Below are 19,834 nucleotides of genomic sequence, written 5' to 3'. Positions count from 1 at the left end.
GCTCATCTTTTTGGGAGAGTGCAAGACATGGATAGATTTGCTCAGCTTTTCAGACTGAAAAGACAAAAAAGAATACAAAGAATGAGGAATTGCATCAACGCCAACACGAACACATGGGCTGGAAATCAGAAAACTAGGCGAAGGATAAAAAGCGAGCAGCTGCGAAAATGGCGAAAGAGAAGAAATTCTTGGAGAAAGCGACAAAATAAGAGAATGCGTTTGACAACTTGTGCAACTATTTGCACAACTTTTACGGTTAACTTGTGAAATAATGGAATTATTTCCATTGGCTTTAGACAATTGAACTCTGGAATTAAATGAAGAAGATGAATTGCTGGATACAGAATTTTTGCCACTTTCAGTTGTAAAAGAAGACGAAGATAACAAAGAAGAAGACGATGATGATGATGATGAACATGCTGTTGAGGCATAAGAGATTCTCGATTTTCTGGTTGAGAACATTTGTAAAGGAGAATGAGAAGAAAATAACTCTTCAAAAGAAGCAAGGTTACAATTCTGAAAGCTTTGTATTTTTGGATACAACGACGAATTCACATAATCTTCGTTGAAGAAAAGAGGAGAAACAGGAAGAGTTGAATTGAACACAAGTGAAGACAAAACATGATGCAGCGACAAGAAATAGAACATTGAGGATAACTGGAAACTTGACAATGGAAGGCTTTTTGATTCGAAAGAAACAGAAGAAGCAGAAGAAGAGATTGGAGAAGATGATGTTGACTTGTAATTGTACAATGGAGGAGGAGGAGGAGTTGAAGGCGGAGGAGGTGGAGGCGGAGGAGGAGGTGGAGGCGGAGGAGGAGGTGGTGGTGGAGGAGGCGGATGACGGGATGAAAGATCTGAACAAGAAAAAGAATGGCGAAAAGAAGAAGATAACGATGAAGAAGATGGAGTCGAAGGCAAAGATGAACCAGACTTATGCTCCTTTACTCCCAATGAATTGAAGAAAAATGCAGCACAACTTTTGCTTTGTTGTATGCAAATCTTCGATAAAGATGCTATTTCTGAAATCAAATATGTCGAGCTCGAAAAATAACCAAAGCAAGAAGAACAGCTGCTAATGAATTGAGAAGCAGAAGAAAACGCATCTTCAAGTAAAATTTTCAGAGAATCTTCTGTTAAATATTGTTCTTCATAAGAATGGCAAAGAAGCATCAATACAAGGCAAGCAAGTTGCAGAATGCAACACAAATGACTGTTGGAAAGAAAAGGCGACAAAACAAAGAACAAAGAAGAAACAGAAGATGCCAAATGAGCTTGATCATTGTTTGAATGAGTGACCGAATCATCAGGAAGAAGCATCGCTTGAAGCTTATATTTGATGCTAGGCTCACAAAACTGAGATTTACAATCAGAATCCTTGAGCACGTAAGTTGAATCACAGAAGCGAACAAACAATTCGAGGCAGGATTTCTGTTTAGGCTCCAAAAAATGAGAATCCAATGCTGATGAATGGGAAGAAGATGAATAAGAAGGACAGCTTTCTTTGCAAATGCATTCAATCATCTTTTGAAGCGAGTGCACTGCTTCTTGTATCTTGTTTTCGATTGGGCTATTAAATTTATTTGTCTCAGCTTCAGACGAATCTTCAGCTTTTGATGTTAAAGAACTGTCTTCTATGCTTCTCTGGCTTTCAGGTTCATCAACTGAATGACACGAAACAGAATTAGATGTTGTTTGATCACAACTGTTAATTGCAGCTGTTCCCTTCGAACTCTTACAAGAGCAAATTTCTTGTTCATCAGAACTCTTTTTAGAGTAATTGCTAAAAGGAAAAGAGGAACGAAGTTTCATTGCAAGTTCTGACATTTCCATTGCTTTCTTTGAGGCAACAAAGAGAGGAGAGGAAATGTGCACAAATTGCGAAAATTCAGACAGATCCATTGAACGCAAAGAGCTTTCAAGTGTTGATATTTCAAAATTTGATGGTAAAGCAAATCTTTTTCTGATCTGTTGTTCTGAAGAAGTTAGCTGTTTTGCAAGAATTGTTTCATTTTCTTCATCATTTTCAGTGTGAAAGTTAATTGCATCTTCAAAAAACAGAACAGCCGAAGCACAAATTGACTGCTGAATATACGAATTTAATGCAGAAAGCAGCGATGTGATGGAAGATGACACAAACGGAGTCAAAGAAGGAGACACAAAATGAAGGGAATTGTTGAATTTCCCCCGTTTTGGTGTCTGAACTTTGCATTTTGGAGCAGAAATGGCAGACTGAACAGGAGAAGAAAGAGGGGAAGAAAGCAATGAAGATGAAGAGAAAGCAGAAAGTGAATAAATTAGGGAGGATAGTTGAGAAAGTGCTATTGTGGTTTCTGTTCGTACTGGAGTGTCAATAAAATTGAAGGATGAACTAAAATGATGGGAAGAAGAATTAGAATTTAATGTTTGATTGGACGTAGATCGATAAGAAGATGAAGATGAAGAAGAAGAAGAAGAAGAAGAAGAAGAAGAAGAAGAAGAAGAAGAAGAAGAAGAAGAAGAAGAAGAAGAAGAAGAAGAATTAAACAAAGAAGAAGAAGGAGAAGAAGAAGAAGAAGAAGAAGAAGAAGAAGAAGAAGAAGAAGAAGAAGAAGAAGAAGCAGTGAGATCAACAAAATCTGTCAGAACAAAAGAAATCCAAGTTCGAACAACCAAAGAAACGAGAACGAACATCGATGAATGAATTGCTTGACTGAGATGATAAGGAGATGAAGCTGCTTCAACAGAGTCAGATGACTTTTGAACAGAAAGCTGTTCAAATAACGCAACAGATGTGACAGAAGGAGCACGAGAAGAAGGAGGAAGAGAAGGCAATTGAGGAGGTTGCAAACCAACTGAATATGAAGAATTGCAATGTGCATTTGAAATTGAAGAAGGAGAAAAAAATGCAGATGAAATTGGAAATTGATCATCAGATCTTGAGCGTGTGTGTTCCTCGGCTGCATTGAGAATGAGTGAAATATCAGATAAAAGCAAAAGAGATGCAGAGGGAAGAACAGGAAGCAAAGAAAGAGACAGATGCAAAACGTCGATGAAGAACTGGAAAGGAGAAAGAGGGAAAATTGAATCCAAGGAGAAAAACAGTGGCATTTCGCATTGATTTGTGTTACCCTTTTGAAAATTGATTGTGCTTTCATCAGCATTTGATGATTTCCCCTGTTTATCAGTTAATTTATATTCCGACTTTTCACTTGATTTGTCATTCATTTTCTTCAATGCGCAATGTTTTTTGCTTGAATCTGACAGAGTTTTTACAGAAAATGACTCGAGTTCCAAAAGAAGAGAAAGAGAAGACGAGAAAAGAGAAGCAGCAGGATAAAGCAATGGAATGATTGTTGCAGCAGCAACACGCTGGTTTCCTCTGCGGAGAGTTGATGAGATACCAGAAGAAGAAGAAAAAGAAGTTGTTATTGATGATGAAGGCAAAGAAGAAGAAGAAGAAGAAGAAGAAGAAGAAGAAGAAGAAGATAACATAGATCGCTGGGAATCTCCTGCAGATGTTTGAGAAATATTAGCCAATTGTAGTTTTGAAGCAGAAGATTGCAACGAATTTGAAGGTTGGTTGAGAGCAAATGGCTGTTGAACTGTAAAAAGATGCGAATGGAAACTATGCAAAAACTGCGAAGACGAAAAAGAGGAATAAAAAACAGGGCAATCAAGATATTCAGATGAAGATGTGTTCGAAAGAAGATTCAAAGAGGAAGAGGAAGAGGAAGAAGATAGTGATGACGAAGTTGATGAAAACGAATTTGAACGAGAAGGAGAAGAAGGAGAGGACGAGTTTCTTGTTCTGGCAGAAGGTGAAGGCGTTCTACGAAACAAAGAAGGAGACAGCCTCCGTTGAGGAGCACTTCGAGCAGAAGGCGCTTCAAATTCTTCATTCTTTTTGCCATCTTCGCAGATTCTTGTTTGCGCTTTGCTTTTTTCATACTGTTCCCATTCGTCATAAACACTCGACAGCCACTTGACAACATCCTCAACTGAAAGACTGCCTTCTTTCTCTCGCAATTCAGCCAGCTCTTCAGACGAGCGAGGCAAATGTTTAATCCACGGGCACACGGAATCAATCATGCTCTTCTTCTTTTTTGGTTTGAAAGGATTCAATGAACGAGTGCTTTGTGTTACTTGAGAGATAAAAGGAGAAACATTATTGATTCCACTGCTACTACTGATGACAGAAGAAGAAGAAGATAGTGAGTCGGATGAAAACAAGGCGGAAAGAAGAAGATCGACAGATGGAGGCGCCGTTGGGGTTAAAGAGAGCTTTGGAATGAAGTCGTCTTTGTGATGTTTGTGAGAACTTCCAAAAGATCCTATAAGATTTGAATAACTGTATTGCAAGCTTTCAAATGTATGCTTTTTTGTTGATTCTTCTATTGGCATGGTTGTCAGCTGCTCTGAAATCAATTGAGGATTTGAATCTGTCCTTTCAGATTTGTCGTCGACTTCTTTACGTTCAAGTTCGAACTCTGTATTTTCTTCAAACAATCCTTTTCCAAATTCTCTTTTTTTCGAATTGGATTTTCTGTTGCAAAGCTGGAAAATGCGCTGCTCTTCCTTGGCTTCGGCAGAAATGAAAGATGAATGAAGGATCACTTTTAAGATCCATCTCAGAGAAGATATAGAAATGAGTGAGATATTTGAGAGAATCAACTCAAACGTCGATTGAGAAGAAGAAAAAGAAGAAGAAGAAGAAGAAGATGATGATAACGATGAAGAAACGGGTGATGTTTGAGAAGTTGAAGAAGTTGAACCATTGATAGCATTAGCGGATGCAGGCGAAGAAGTTGGAGCGGGTGAAGACAAAGGAGAATAAGAAGGGGAAGGAGATGGTGAAGGAGACGAAGATAATGGAAAAGCACCTGAAGCAGAAGAATTTGAAGGTCGAATGGATTTTTGTGCTGACTGCGTAAGAGAAGGGAATGAAGGTAGAAAAGAGCAGAGAAGATCCAAAAATGCTGTGTCGTCCTCAATAAGTGAAGAAGGATATGGAAACGTCTCTGAACAGAAATCAGCTTCTTCGTACTCCTCTTTCTCGTCCATTGCTTCAGATATCATCTCAAATGAATCAGAAGATGAACTGCTTGGCTCCTCTTCCTCAGAATCAGCTGTGTTTGGCTCGCTTTCATATGGAATGTTGCCTTCTTTTCTTAATTCCCTTTCTCTTTCGAGCTTCAGCCGCCGCAGAACTCTGCGTTTTTCTCTGTTCTGTCTTTCTCTTTCTCGCTCTTCTCTTTTCGCTCTTTTTTGCCTCCTCAGCTCTTTCTTGCAGATCTGCCGCAGCTGAAAGGAAGGTCTGGAAGAAGAAGCCTGATAACTTAGATTCAGATCGGATTTAACTGAATGTGCATTTGACAAGTTAAACAGAGAAAATGATGTGCTTTGTGAGTAATTTGGAATCTGCGGAATTAGATAATATTGCAGCAGAAACAAAAGATCCAATGAGAAGAGAATTATATCACTTAAAGTTTTGAGAAGGAGCTGGCGTAACAAAGGTGAAGACGAATTAGTTGGACAGATTTCTTCATTCTTCAAATTAGCTTTATTTGTAGAATCTGTTTCTGCCTGCTGTTTGACGCTCTGTTGATAGAGCGATTCAAAAATTGAATAAAATCTTGGTTGTTTGACGGTCTGCTGAATCAAAGAAACGATCAAAGAGAGCGAAATCAGCATATCAACAAGTGCGTGATAGCACATCTTTTGAGAGGACTGATTGTCGGAGAAAGAAGAAAAGGAATATGAAGTCGTCATGTTGAGAAACAACATGTGCAGAAGTGTTGTGAGATACTCCAAAAGCTCCATGCTATTATTTTGAATCTGATTGGATGTTATTTCACTTTTCGTTGATTCATTTGACTCAATTGATTTAGTTGATTTCAAATTAATCTGAGTCATGCATTTATCGTGGATAAGGTTGAAAACTTTTTGGCAAATAACAAACTTCATTGAAGATGTGTTCTGAAGAAATGAACGCAACAGCATTATACAAGTCGATGGATGCAAAGAAAAAGACAGCATTTCTGAAAAGGAAGAAGTTATTTGTTTTTCTGAGCTTGTTTTTGCAGCTCCATAAAATGTTTGCTCATTTGTGCAAGTTTTATGAATTAACGATAAAACATAAGGATCAACATTGCCTTTCAAACCAGCAGTCGCAAGCGTCATGAGGAGCACACGCACAAAAATGGTAGATTGATTGAAGTCTCTTTGGGAAGAGTCTGAGGAGAGAAGAGAGCAAGATACAGATGAATGCATCGCATAATCATTCATTTGTTTATTTTGTGCATTATTGCGATTCTCCTCATAAATATTGCATGCAGAAAGATCACTTTTATTTCTGCAATTTTCATTTCTTGGTTCATTTTTTGCTTCAATAAAGTTTCTTTCGTTTTCAAATCGAGAACTTTTTTCAAACTGTTTCATAGCCATCACCATATGCATAACAAAAGGTGTAAATGAATTTATTGTCGCTGAAAAGACTTGTTGCCTTTGTGAATGAAGCTGAACAAGAAATGCTTTCAGAAACATTTCTAGGAAAGTTTTAATGAAAGAAGAAGATGATGTTTTATTTGAACACATCATTGATGAAGAAATAGAATCGTGAATCGGAGCAGAAACTTTTGGTGATTTATCAGTCATCCGACTTATTTCAGTCGATAAATCCAGCTCTTTTGAACGACACTTTTCACTTCCATCTTTCGACACCTCATCTTTCATCATCGTAATCTGTCTATTTGTGACGCATTCCATCCATTTTTCAGAAGCATCCATAACATTTGCGACTGAGCCAAAAGAGAGATGTTGCAGCACATTCAGAGCAGAAGGGGGAAGCAGAGAAGAAGTCGGGTGGAACACTTGGCACAGAAATAGGCGATACAGAAAAGTGGAGCAGAAAGACAAAGAAAGAGAAAGAGAAGACAGAAAAGTTAGATTCGAAGGAAAAGTTGAATCTATCTGTGATGAAGTTGAATTTGAAGAAGCAGAGGTTGAATTCAATGCAATAGAAGATAAATCAGAGTTCATTGAACAAGAAGTATTATGAACAAGAGTTTGCGATCCTTCAAATTGCTTCAAAATATCTGTTGAGCATCTAAATGATCTGCCTTTAGAAGCAAGATTATCAATTTCTTTGAAGTGAAAAGGCAATGGTGGTGAAATGATAGAACAGAAGTGATGAATGGAGTGGATAGCGATGATAATAGCGCGAAGAGGAGGAGAAGTCGAAGAAGAAAGAGAAGAGAAAGGTGAAAGAAGCAAAGATGAGCAAGATGAACTTGAAGAAATTAAAGAATTTGAAAAATTAGATGAATTAGAAGATGGAATAACAGTTTCATTTTTCGAAAATGACACATCTTGAGTGCTTTTAGAAACTGAGGAATCTTCAAATGAATGCAAAGCGTTCAAAAATGGATCAATTTCCTCATATTTCATTGCGCTCTCTTTTTCATCTTCATCTCTTGAGAAGCTCACAACAAGAGGTGAAGAAAGAGGATGTTTCATAGAAGAAAACGAAGAAGCAGAAGTTTGAACATTTTCTTCATCTTTTTCTTTTTCCTTCTGTTGAGAGGTTTCAGTGACAAAGGCAGAAATGATAATATGAAAGAGAAGAGAAAGTGAAATGAAGGAATTTTTTGATTGACGCTCATCTTTTTCTGTTTGAAATGTGGTTTGATTGCTCACAAATGGCCTCAAAAAAACATGCAATGATTCAAAAGGAATAAAAGAGGACATTTTGGAAGAGAATGAAGAAGAAGAAGAAGAATGCAATTTTTTAGCAGAATCCACTTGACAAGAAATTTTCTGTTGTTCTTCTTTGAATGCGAGCGAAATAAACGAAAGAATCAATCTTATCAGATGAGAAGCACAAAATGCGGCAGAAGAGCGAATAAGAGGATCAGGTGCTGAGTTTATGCTATCAGCTTCAATATTGTTAGTCTTAATTACATCTGATTCCTGTTCAAGAACAACTTGTGAGTTTAATTCTTTGTTTATGCACTTTTTGGTACAGACAACTGAATTGAGTCTTTCAACAAATTGAATGAAAGATTCGTGAAATTTGGCATTTGATGAATTGACAGTCAAAATCACATTGTCGAGATCTCTCAGTGAATTAAAAGAAGAATGTTGAATTTCTTCAGTGCAGGAGATTTTGCTATTTTCTTGTCTCGAACTTTCACTGGAAATGCCAATTTGAAAATCTTTGTGTTTGATCCGAGAAGTAGAAGGAGAAGAAGAGGAGGTAGTGGTGGAAGAGAAAGAAGAAAGAAGTTGAAGCAGATGATCCAGAAATGAAGTGTAATGCTGTGATGTGCTGCTCTTTTGAGAAGGCTGCTTGTACGAAATCTGAAATGGAAGTGAATGAAATGAATGAAGTGTGTTAAATGACATGAAATAAGCTGACAGAACATTCAGAGCAGAAGACGCAATCATCGCGGAAGAATGTGCTGTAAGCGAGAGAACAGAAGACAAAAGAGGAACAGTTATGAAATGTGAGCCAGTTTGCAGCATTGGTTGGATAGGAAGGGATTCTGTTGTTTGTATTGATAAGCTTTTTCCTTTTCTTTTTGATGTTGATTGTCTCAGTTGTGAAAAGGTGGTGTGATTTCTTTTTTGAGGTGGGAGGAAACAATCTGAACTATTTGTGGAAACAGAAAGAGAAGAAGACGCTGTCTCTTTAAAATGGATGGGAATCTGAGGAATCAACGCTGTATTTGAGACATCAGAAGAAATAACTTGTCTTGTTGAAAAATCAGACGAATTTGAGCAACGTGGTTCTTGTGATTTGATCGTTTCTTTCATTTTTTCATTTCTGCTGCATTGAACATCATCAAATGTGATGGATCGATGCTGGTACCAAAAGTGCAGCAAGGCAAGAAGCAGCTGAAGAGAACGAAGAACGACTGCTGTTGATGGTATCAAATTTGATGGTTTGTTATCATCATCCACTTCAGTGCCGGTTTTTTCTTCTGTTGAAAGACTTTCTGTGGGAATAGAATGAGTTTTTGGACATTTCCCATCTTTTTGCTTCTTTAAAAAAGCTTCCAATATTGTTTGTAAAACTGCTACAAGATTGCAAATATTACTGTTTGGCAAACTCTTTAAACCGATTTCTGTAATTGATTCATGATCAGATTTATCCTCGTAGTAACTTTCATAAAAATCTTGCAGAACATGATCAGCTTTTCCATCCTTTGAAGTTTCATTGAACTTTTTACTGAACAGCCAATAATCAGATGGATTCCAAAAGCCTGATCCAGATTTCGATTGCATATTGGAATCTGTAGATAAATTAGAAAGGAGAAGATTCTCCAACATAGAAAAGCAATCAAGCGTTAAAGAAAGCAAATTGCTTCGAGAGGAAAGTTCAGGCAAATCCGATCGATTGAACTCGTTTTCTTTTGAAATCCAAACAGATAATAGCAAAGATATTATCTTTGAAATATGGTAAAGTTTAACAGAATCTCTTGATCTTTCAGAAAATGCAGCAAAAATCTTTGATATGCAACAACCATCTTCATGGCTTGATGATGGAAGCGAGGATATTATGGCAAAATTTAAATCAGAAAAAGTGAAAGCTGAATTTTGAGCAAAACGTTCAGATAAGTGATGCAGCACTAACGGGCTCGCAAAAAATTGAAGAATCGAATTCTCTTTTGCAGTTTTACATATTATTTCTTCTTGAAGAACAGAAGTTAGTGAATTTTGCACAACGAATTGGCTAGATTTACTCACAGAAATGCCTAACGGAAAGCATATTCTGAACGAGAGATCTCTCACACGCGGCGGATAATGAGCTGTTATACTAAATATGAGAGAAACTGTGTCAATTTTGAATTCTTCGGGTGTTTGTTCCAGAATTTGAGGTAAAATTGATAATACAGCAATTCTCACAGAAGCATCTGAACAATTTATTGCTCCTGTAATTTCTGTCAGAAGTGCAGTAAATATTGGATACGTTAACAATTTGCGTGTTGTAAACTGCAACCATGAGGAAAGAATACGCAAATTGTAAAGTATTGCCTTAACTGTTGATTGTTTTTGTTTCACTTCAAGTTGAGAAACTGAATTCCTAATAGATTTTGTGTGTAATAAAATAAGCCGATTCATTACTTATATAACCCTCTAAATAGAGGGTTAAAACGATTTTTAATTCGATCCGACCCTTCTTCAATTATCGCAAGCCATACTTTTTTCTCTGCCAGTTTTTGTGTTGTTGTGAATGAAATCTTCATTGACACAAAAGCCTAAACGGCAGGCTAAAATAGATTATTCTCGGAAAAAACCTCAGGCCCAACCCAGAAAGCCTAAATTTCACGATCCAGAGTTTGCATTTAAATCATAGTTGCAAAATGTTAAAAACAATTATATCATTATTTCCTTGAATTTGTTTAGTCGGCAAAATATTGTGCAGGAATATGAAAAAGTATTTTATTTCTGATTCTCAAAATTATTTTGTATTTTTCCTGCATATTGTTGATAATTTTAAAATAATAGAAAAAACTTGAGGAAAAAACTCAATTGCAAGCAATCAACGATAGAATGGTTGATGCTCTACAAAAATACGAGTCAGCAACATCACCACAGATTATCACTCAGCAACAACCAGCGCAGGCAGAAGGTACTGATGATGCTGAAGATTCACAGATGGAAACAGATAATGCAACTGTTAGTCCTCATTCGGAATCGGATGTTGATGTACCTTTAAGCACTTCGCGTTCTTCATCTTCACCTCGTTCTCCTCGAACGTCTCCGCTATCAGAACGTGTTAGATACGATTCTCCTTCACTTGATTATGATGTTTGTGGTGAAAGAAAAATTAAGTCTTTTTTCAAAGGATGAATTTTTTTTCACAATTTTAAAAATGACTCATTTTAGGCTGCACAAAATCGTCTCAATTTTGTGTTTTCTCGCTACGACACAAAGCAAGCTGAGCAAAAAGCAATTTTTGATTCGCTATTCGAATGGTTGATGAAAAGAGCAACCGAATACGATATGGCGGAATTTGCAAGGCTTCCTTTGGAAACGCCCCAGTTGATATCTCCGTCACCTTCAATTGCAGGTGGTTTGAACAGAAGCAAAAGCAGCAAAGGTTTGTCAAAATTTTTTCATTTTTGAGTTTATATTTAATGAATTAAACTTTTATTTCTTTTTTTTACCACAATCGAAAAATTCCTAGCACAAAAAGACGAAGACGAAAAAGTGGACGTTACAGGCCGTTTAACGCGTTCGCAGCCAGCAACGCCGCGGGCGACTGAAAGCGAAGATAATGAAAGCACCACTGCTGTTGGTGCAATGTTTGAAGATCCGTTTCTTTCCAGCCAATCTTCAAGGCTGTCGCCCACACGCTCAATTTCACCTCAAACATACCTCTCTCTGAAGACACCTCAAAACACATCACAAAACCACAAGACTTCTTCTTCTGCTTCTGATTCTTCTTCCTCTTCTTCCTCTTTCACTTCATCCTCTTCCCCCTCATCATCATCTTCTTCTTCTTCACCATCTCAACCTCTTTCTCCTTCTTCTCTATTCACATCCCGCCCCCGCCCTTCTTCCCGCACATCTGTCTCCCCCATCCAATTCACGTCTTCTCCTTCTTTTTCAACAGACAGCAAGTCACATTCAACACACTCAGCACATTCACGCCCTCATTCTGCTCCTCGTTCTGTTATCCTCCCTCCTCTTGTTTGCGAATCCTTATCATCCCCTTCTTCTTCTGTGTCTTTCTCTCCTTCTTCTTCTTCTTCTTCTTCTTCTTCTTCTTCTTCTTCTTCTTCTTCAAATCCAAATTCTAATCCAAATTCTGATTCTTATCCATCTTCAGAAAATAAGCCCATTTCCCGCTCTTCCACTCCACCTGCTTCGCTGCGTTCACCGAAGAACACACAAGTTCCTTCTTTTCAGTCGCTTCTTTCTGACATGGAAAAGAAGAAAAGCCTTCAGTTGGAGAAGTTTCAACGTATGCATTTGAAAGATTGTTGTGATTGTTGTTGACTTTTCAATACAATTCACTTTTCGTCATTCAATTAAAATTCTTTTTTTTTTTTTTTTAATTTTTCTTTTTGCTTTTTCTCTTCCTCTCTTTCTTTTTCTATTCTTCCATCTTTTCCTTCCATCTCCAATTATCTTTTTTTTTTAATATTAATTTTCTTTCTCTCTCTTTTTTTTATTGTATCTCAAACAGATTTACGTCAATCCTTTGCCAAACAAATGCAACGAGTGATTAACGAAGCTATCAAAGAGAACGAGCGAAAGCGACTGGAAGAAGAAGAGGAAGAGAAAGAAGCCGAAGAAGAAGCGGAGAAAGTGGCGAAAAGAGAATATGCAGCCAGAATGCGTCTTTCAGAGCAAGCAGAAGACGAAGAGATGGAGAAAATGAAAGAGAAAATTCGGCGCTTGCAAAAGGAAGTGAACGAATTAGAGAAGGAAGTTGAAGCGAAGAAGGAGGCAGCCGACCATTGGCAGAACGAGTGCAGAGAAAACGAGGCCAAAATGAGTGAGATGAGGGAGAACGAGCTGAAGTTGATGAAAGAGCACGAAGAAGAGCTGTCAAGAGAGAAAGGAAAGCAGATATTTCTGGAGGAGAGATTGAGAGTGTTAGAAGAAGAAGCAGAAGAACAGAGGCAGAAACAGAGAAGGGCGGGAGAAGAAGAGAATGAGGGGGCAAACAAAGAAAAGAGGGAGAAAGAAAGAGAAAGAGAAGAAAGAGAAGAGATGGAGAAGAGGGGAATAAATGTGGAATGTGTTGAAGATGTGGCCCATATGAATCGTTTTGACTTGCTTTGTGTGATTGCGAGTGAAAGACAGAAGCAAAAGGAAGAAGAAGAAGCAAAGCAAAGGAAGGGAGAGGAGGAAGAGAAAGAGTATAAAGAGAAAGAGAAAGAGAAAGAGATGAAAAGGGAGATGATGATACAGTTTGCTGACAAAGAAAGCATGTGGGAGCAGAAATTGGAAGAGGCGAAGGAAGAAGCGAAGAAAATGGAAGCGAAATTGGAGGAAGAGAAAGAGAAGAACAAAAGGCTTCAACAGCAGCTGGAGGAGGAAGAATGGAAAGAGAGCGAGAAAAACAATGGAAACATGAGGAGGAAGATGAGAACAGAAAGAATACGAAGAGAAGAGAGAAAGGAGATGGAAGAGAAGTTTTGTGGGGTTTTGAGGAAAATCGAAGAAGAAGAAGAAGAGGAAGAAAGAAAAGAAGAAGAAGAAGAAAGAGAAGAAAGAGAAGAAAGAGAACAGGAAAACATCGTTTTGAGTGTGAATGGAAAGCCAGAGAAGATAACTGGGTTCATAAAAGACAGATTTTATCAACCGCTTTTTGGTTCGGTTGGAACAGAAAATGAGCAATCTTTCAATAAAAATGACGAAAAAAGCAAAAATTCAGAGAAATTGAATGAAAATGAAGGAAACGCACAAATGCAAAATGAATTAAATAGCAAAGAAAAAGATGAGCAAGCTTCGCTCTCTTGTTTGGTTGGCAGCGTTTGTGAAGAAGAAGAGGTGCTTATGAGAAGCATTCTGATGGAATGCGGCAAGATCTCTAAGCAGACGCTATCGTCTCTTGCAACTTCGATAAATGGAACTATTTTGGAAGCGGAAAACATGCTTGCTCAGATAAAAAGTGATCGTGGGTTATTTGATGAGAACGAAGAAGATGATGACGATGATAAAAATACTTCGTTTTCTTATTCAAAATTGATTTCTCAATTTGAACAGCAACAGAAGAAGAAGAGAGAGTTTTTAGGAGTTCTTAACAAAGAAATAGAAAATGCTGATAATTTTCCTCAAACTGAACAAGGAAACAATTCTTTTCCACCACCAAACAAAGAAATTCCACAACAACTTTTTTCTTCCACTTCACCTTCATCCCAACTCCATCTCAATAAGCTGTCTTCTATTTATTCCTCTCATCCTTCTCTCCCTGCTGATGTCATTTCATCAAAGACACTTCAGACTTATCCTTCTCTTTCCTCTTTCTCACACACCGTTTCTGGCTCGCCTTCAAAACAGAGCCTGAGTAATACCAATGAATCAATTGACTTATCATCTTCTTCTCTTTCCTCAAATGTCACAACTGAAAGATCATTTTTAATGAAATCTAATGAAAGAGATGCAAATGGAGTTGATTCAAATAACAAAACAGAAATGCAAAATGAGTTGCACAAGAAGATTTCAGAGGCTGTTTTGAAAGAATTCCAAAGTGGTAACAACAACTCAAGTGAAAGCATTAACAGCGAAAGTGAATTCGAAGAAGGAGAAGAAGAATATGTGAGTGAAAAAGTTGAAGAAGAAGAAGAAGAAAGCACAGCATCTGGATTTGAAGAAGGAGGAGAGCATGTTTCTTCTTCTTCCTCTTCTTCTCCTTCTCTTCTTGTTGTTGATCCCCAGTCATTGATTGCGACTTCTGCGACTCTGAGGCCTGCTGTTGTGGATTTGGCAGCAGAAGAGGAGGAAAGGAGAAAGAGGGAGATAAACGAGAGATGGGGGCATTTTGTGAAAAGTGTGCTGTCAGCTTACAAAAGAAACGTGATTCTGGAGATTTCGCAGGGAAAGGGAGAGAAAGATGAGGATGAGGAAGGAGAAGGAGAAGGAGAAGAAGGGAAAGAAAGGAAAGAGAATAGGGAGAAAGATGATGAAGATGCTAAAGAATTAAGCAAAATTCAAAACAACTACAATAAGCAAAGCAGTCGTCAAAGTGCATTTCCTCCAATTCTTTCACAAGCGAAGAGCAAGCCAGAAACAGCAAAGAAGAGGAAGCCGTTCAAGTTCCATTCAGTTGTCGAATCGATGATTGAGAGAGAGAAGAAGTTCAAACAGAGGTGGGAAGAGAAGAAAGCGATCTATCTGAAAGAAAGAAAAGAGGCAGCGCAAAAGCTGTTCAAAGCTATAGACGAATGCATTGACGAGGAAGCAAAAGAAGGAGGAGGAGGAGGAGGAGGAGGAGGCAAAAAGGGAGAGAAGCGGAAATCAAACACACATAATGAACAAAATGATTTGAGTAAAGGCAACAGCACAGGAAGTGATACAGAAAGACATGTTGTTGTTTTGGATCCACATTCGATTCCGTCCGCTTTGCATGTGCATCCAAACACAACACACACACAACAACAGAATCAGCAACAGAAACAATCACAACCGCAAATGAACAATGCTCAACTGCCTCCTGTTTTGATAGCCGTGCCTACCATAGACACCCAAATAGAGAGCGATCTTGTGATTGCTGATTCGACTGCTGAGCAAGCGGGTGATGAAGAAGAATCTTTCAATCCAATGCAATCATCCCCTGCATCCAACAAGTCATCCGCTTTCCATTCATTCCCACAGAACCCTTCAAACGCCTCTACCCCAAGCCATCGTATCAGATCAACGCTTTTGTCGCTTCCGCTGCCTTTGCTCTCTCTTCTGCGTAATGTGGGTGATGCTGCAGATGCGTGGCTTGCAGCGAGGGGCATAGCGAAGGAGGAGATCTGCATTGTGGAAGAACAGAAGAAGGAGAAGAAGAGGAAGGAGGTACAGAAGAGAAGAGAAGCGAGGGAGAGGAGAAGGAACAAGGAGAGGAAAGAAGAAAGGAGAAGGAAAGAATTGCATTTGCATAATTCGCATTTGCCTGTTTTCAACTCTTATGTGGTTTCTTCATCTGACGCTCCGTTGCAGAATAGTCAACCTTCTTCCTCCTCTTCATCTTCCATCATCATCTCCTCGCAAAAGGACACCGATCCCTCTCATTCCAACCCTTCTCTCTCGCACGCGCCTTCTCTCGAAGCATCGCCATATGCTTCGCCCACCCTTTCGCCGAGTGTGTCTGTGGCCGATCTCCATCAACATATCCTCCAACAAGCTGTACTGCCTCCATCGGCTCCTTCGATCCCGTCTTCGTCTGCAGGTGTTGTCATTCCTTCTCTAACATTTTCATCTCATTCGCTTTCTGTGGCACCTCTTTCGACATCTGCCTCAACATCTGTCTCTTCATCAACATCATCCCCTCTTTCACCCACGCCAATGACCCTCTCTCCGCGGCAGACACGGAACCAGCTGTTTCGCCGGAGGAGCACCGGAAGGAGAGAAGATGTGGCAGCAGACATTCCCTTTGGCGGGCAGGGCGTGCTGCTGAAGGGAGTCAGTCTCAGCCAGATCAACGAGTGTGAGAAGGAGAACAAGAGGAAAGCAGAGGAAGGTGCTGAGTGTACTACTCCGCCAGGGTTTGAGTCAACGAGGGACAAACAGAAAGAGCACGAGAGGCGTCTGAGAGAAGGGAAAGAGAACTCGAATAAAAGGGGAGGTGATGAAGGAGTTGGATCATATTCATTGTCATTGTCATCATCATCATCATCATCTTCTTCTTCTTCTTCATTGAACCAAAAGCGCCAGGTCTCGTTTTCTCGCATTCCTCCTGTGCCCAGCCAACCGCAAATAAGCACAACGAAATTTCGCCCAACTCCTCGGCAAGTTGAGCACGACACGCAAAATATTTGAAGGCAGTTTTATGTGTTATGACATTTTATTCAATTTTGAAAAATATTTATTTTGATTTTTCTCTTTGATTTTTTAATTGTTACAACTCTTTTCATAAATAAAAAGAGACAACGTTCAGTTACTTTTAAAAAAAGTGATTTTGTTCCAAAATATTATGAAAAAATATCAATGTGAAAAGGTAAATAGAATAAAAAAGTGTTCGAAAGTTTCATTTTCAAATACCATAAAAAATAATCTGATCAAAAATGCGAATTGCAAGATTATCTGATTGCGAGATGGAAAAGGAGGTTAACGGGAAATAATATGCGGGAACAGGAATAAATTGAATTTATACGTCAGAATGAAAAATGACATGATAATTGGAAACTTATGAAGAGCAACAAGGAGACAAAGAAATTTAAAAGAAAATAAAAGAAATAGAAAAAACTAAACTTCATTTTAAACGATGGCTATGCACATAATCTTTTTTATTCTACATAGCAAGCATCTGTTGAAATGACGATATTCATCGGTATCGAAGAGGTGAAAACATGGAATGAAACATGGATAAATTGCAACTGCTGAATACTTTTTCAAATCTTCTTAGCTTTTCAGAATGAATTTTAGTGAAGCATATTTTTGAATTCAATTAAATGGTCATATCCACTTTATTTTCTCCAACATCATCGCCATTTTCATCTTCATCTTTTTCATCAATAATTCTCAACGTTCATCCGTTTTAACAATCTTATTTCCTTTCCCCTTCAACAAAAGCATTTTCATATTTAATTATAAAAGCTTAATCACCTCCATTTTTTTACAGCGATGTTGGAGCACAAGTTTTCTGTCCAACCAGAACAAAGAAATACTTCTTTTTCTCGGCAACAAAGCCAGCAGCTTCGAATCAACTCAGTTCTGCCTTAGCTTTTGCAATCGCTACATTTTTTGAGCAATCTGCTGACTCTCTTCAACTGCCACATCGCTGCCTTATTTCGCCTTTTCACATGATTCAGAAGCCAATGCACGTATGTTACAAAGAATTATTCTTCTTCTAGAAAATCTATTATTCCTTTGATTTCGGTAAATAACTTCAAATATATATCATTTGACTCCTTTTCGCCTGAGGAATACTAAGAAATAAGAGCCAAAGCCATTGGTCATGAGGAATTGAGCAAAGTGTCGAGAGCAAACAAAATGAAATGAAAAGAATAGATCCGCTTTCATCAACTTTGCCTTTTTCTTCATTATCATTTATTCAGTTCAATCTGAGTTTCTATCTCATCATTACACTCCTTCATTATTTGCATCTTCTTCATGCGTTCTGCTTGCCAAATTGACGAATGCCTCAAACCTTCTGCCAAACGGGAGAATTACCACTCGTGCATTTCTAAATTCACTTCTTCATCATCTGCGCAAAACATCGCCTTCTCATAATGGATTAGATGTATTTCAAAGCCTTCTGCAACCGAGAGCTTTTGACACTTTTTTGAAGATGCATTTCTTCTTTCATAGGTCTTATCAATGTTCACAAGAAAATGCTGCTCTTGATCGAAAGGAAGCTTTCGCGATGGACTTTTAGGAAAAATTGCTTCATGAAATGGTTGAAGAAAAATATTAAACAAAAACATAAACTAACATCCTGTAGCAACCTCTTTATGGCATTGTTCAAGGCGTAAATGATCAAAATGGGAATTGTGCTATTCTTCTGGAATAGTTTGAAAAGAATCACAATTTTATATCTGGAAAGGGAGAATGCTTCCAATTGCTTGCTGATTATTTTCTCTCAGAATATCCACTTCGACACAATTTCCATCAAACGATTGTTTCAAAGGCGATTATTTCCTCTTCGATTTCTTCTTCTTTTTGCATTCCTTCTTCAACTTCTCCTCCACTTTTCATTCCGAAAATGTTTTATCACATTTCTCGATTCTTCGCCAAAGAATCAAACAAACCTGCTCAATTATCAAAAGATCAGCCCAATTAATTCCTCAATTCAGTTTCATTCTTCGACAGATTGTTTTCCTTTTTTCATTCGTTTCTCCAATCGACTCAACACTTCCGTTTTATTCTTCAATTCATATATCTCTTATTGTTTCTTTAAAGGTCTTCAATACCTTATGTTTAAATTACATTCAAAGGAGCCAGCATAGATTTCTTCTTTTTCTTCATCGTCATATTCTTCATTTCCTGAAATAAAACATTTCCCATCATATCCAGAAAAATCAAATTATTTCTGGAAATTTTCTCTTCACCTCTTCTTCTCTTCTCTTCTCTTTTTTGAGACTTCAATTCGAATGTCATCAATTCTTCTTCCACAAACTTGTTCCATCTCCATTGCATCTCTTATTGCCTCGCAAAAGTGCTATTTTTGCAGCGCATTCATCAGCATCAGGAAATGGAAAGCGAACGAAGAAACCAGTTATGTGCATGTTGGCCCTTTACAACAACAAAGATAAGAAGTCCTTTTCATTCGGTGCTGCCTTTTACTCGATTCTTATTTCATTTTCAAACTGTGAATTTATATCTACGTTCACAGTCGAACATAAACACCTTGTTATTTTGTGTACTCTTTTCATCTTTGACTGAAGAAGGCCATCTTAATTCATTCATTTTTCCTGTAGAAGCATTTTCATTTCATTTGTTTGATTAATTGCCTTGGCTTGAGTCAATCAAATCGTCAGATGATTTTTTAATGAACGTTTTCCTTTGTGAATGAAGACAACAACATCTTGACTAATTTACCAAAGAATTGTATTGTGTTGTTATGACAGACGGATTATTTTAAAGAATGATTCCAGAATGGCGCATGATGGGCTTTTCGTTTGAACTAGCAAATAAGAGAAACATATTCGTTTTAAGTGATTCCTCAGAGTTTTCAGTTTCATTCAAACATTCATCCTCAGTTGTGATGCAAAAGATGAGCTCCAATGCACAGGGAATTCAGATGCTGCTCTCTTGAAATACATCTCGAGTGAATTGGCATACAATAAATCATTTCAAAGAGAATTCCTTCAAAAATAATCTGAATGATTATTCAAAGAAGAAACCATCTGAAAAACGAAAATTTCCTTTTGTGCAAACAAACTGTGGACTTTGCTCGTCTTTAGCGAATTTTATGTTCGACACATCAAATACACAATTCGTGAAGAACAAACAAAATTTTCTGTTTTAGATCTATTTCTTTTCTTAGGCGCAGATATGCAGTATCCAGAAGGAAAAAAGATTGAATAACAAATCTTTTTACTGGAAAGAGCAAAATGGAGCTAGCGAAGCGATTCCTTTCATCATAAAACGAATATCTGCTCAGAAGAATGAAAATGATATCTGTGTGGATAATGCAACTTGGAATGGCTCTGATATTGGCAGATAAATTATTTCCAATGCATGTGAT

The 19,834-nt window shown here is 37.9% G+C and overlaps 2 protein-coding genes across 2 annotated transcripts; one reads left to right on the top strand and one right to left on the bottom strand.

The window, feature by feature from the left end:
• Positions 1-235: 235 nt before the first annotated feature.
• MONOS_9735 (uncharacterized protein) lies at positions 236-9,267 on the bottom strand (the record flags this gene model as incomplete). Its single annotated transcript, XM_067880263.1, has 3 exons — positions 236-247; positions 343-8,978; positions 9,093-9,267. The coding sequence occupies 3 exons, from the start codon at positions 9,265-9,267 to the stop codon at positions 236-238; spliced, it is 8,823 nt and encodes a 2,940-aa protein (XP_067729624.1).
• A 949-nt stretch (positions 9,268-10,216) lies between these two features.
• MONOS_9734 (uncharacterized protein) lies at positions 10,217-16,597 on the top strand (the record flags this gene model as incomplete). The annotated part of the gene is made up of 6 exons (XM_067880262.1): positions 10,217-10,320; positions 10,390-10,420; positions 10,492-10,794; positions 10,873-11,086; positions 11,174-11,953; positions 12,179-16,597. 6 exons carry the CDS (start codon positions 10,217-10,219, stop codon positions 16,462-16,464), a joined length of 5,718 nt encoding a protein of 1,905 aa, XP_067729623.1. The 3' UTR covers positions 16,465-16,597.
• Positions 16,598-19,834: the final 3,237 nt, after the last annotated feature.

The sequence above is a fragment of the Monocercomonoides exilis genome (genome assembly GCF_001643675.1).
Source record: "Monocercomonoides exilis strain PA203 chromosome Unknown scaffold16-1735695, whole genome shotgun sequence".
In the NCBI taxonomy this organism is placed as follows: domain Eukaryota; phylum Preaxostyla; order Oxymonadida; family Polymastigidae; genus Monocercomonoides; species Monocercomonoides exilis.
The sequence above is the reverse complement of the archived record's forward strand: the minus strand, read 5'-3'. Positions and strand labels throughout refer to the sequence as shown.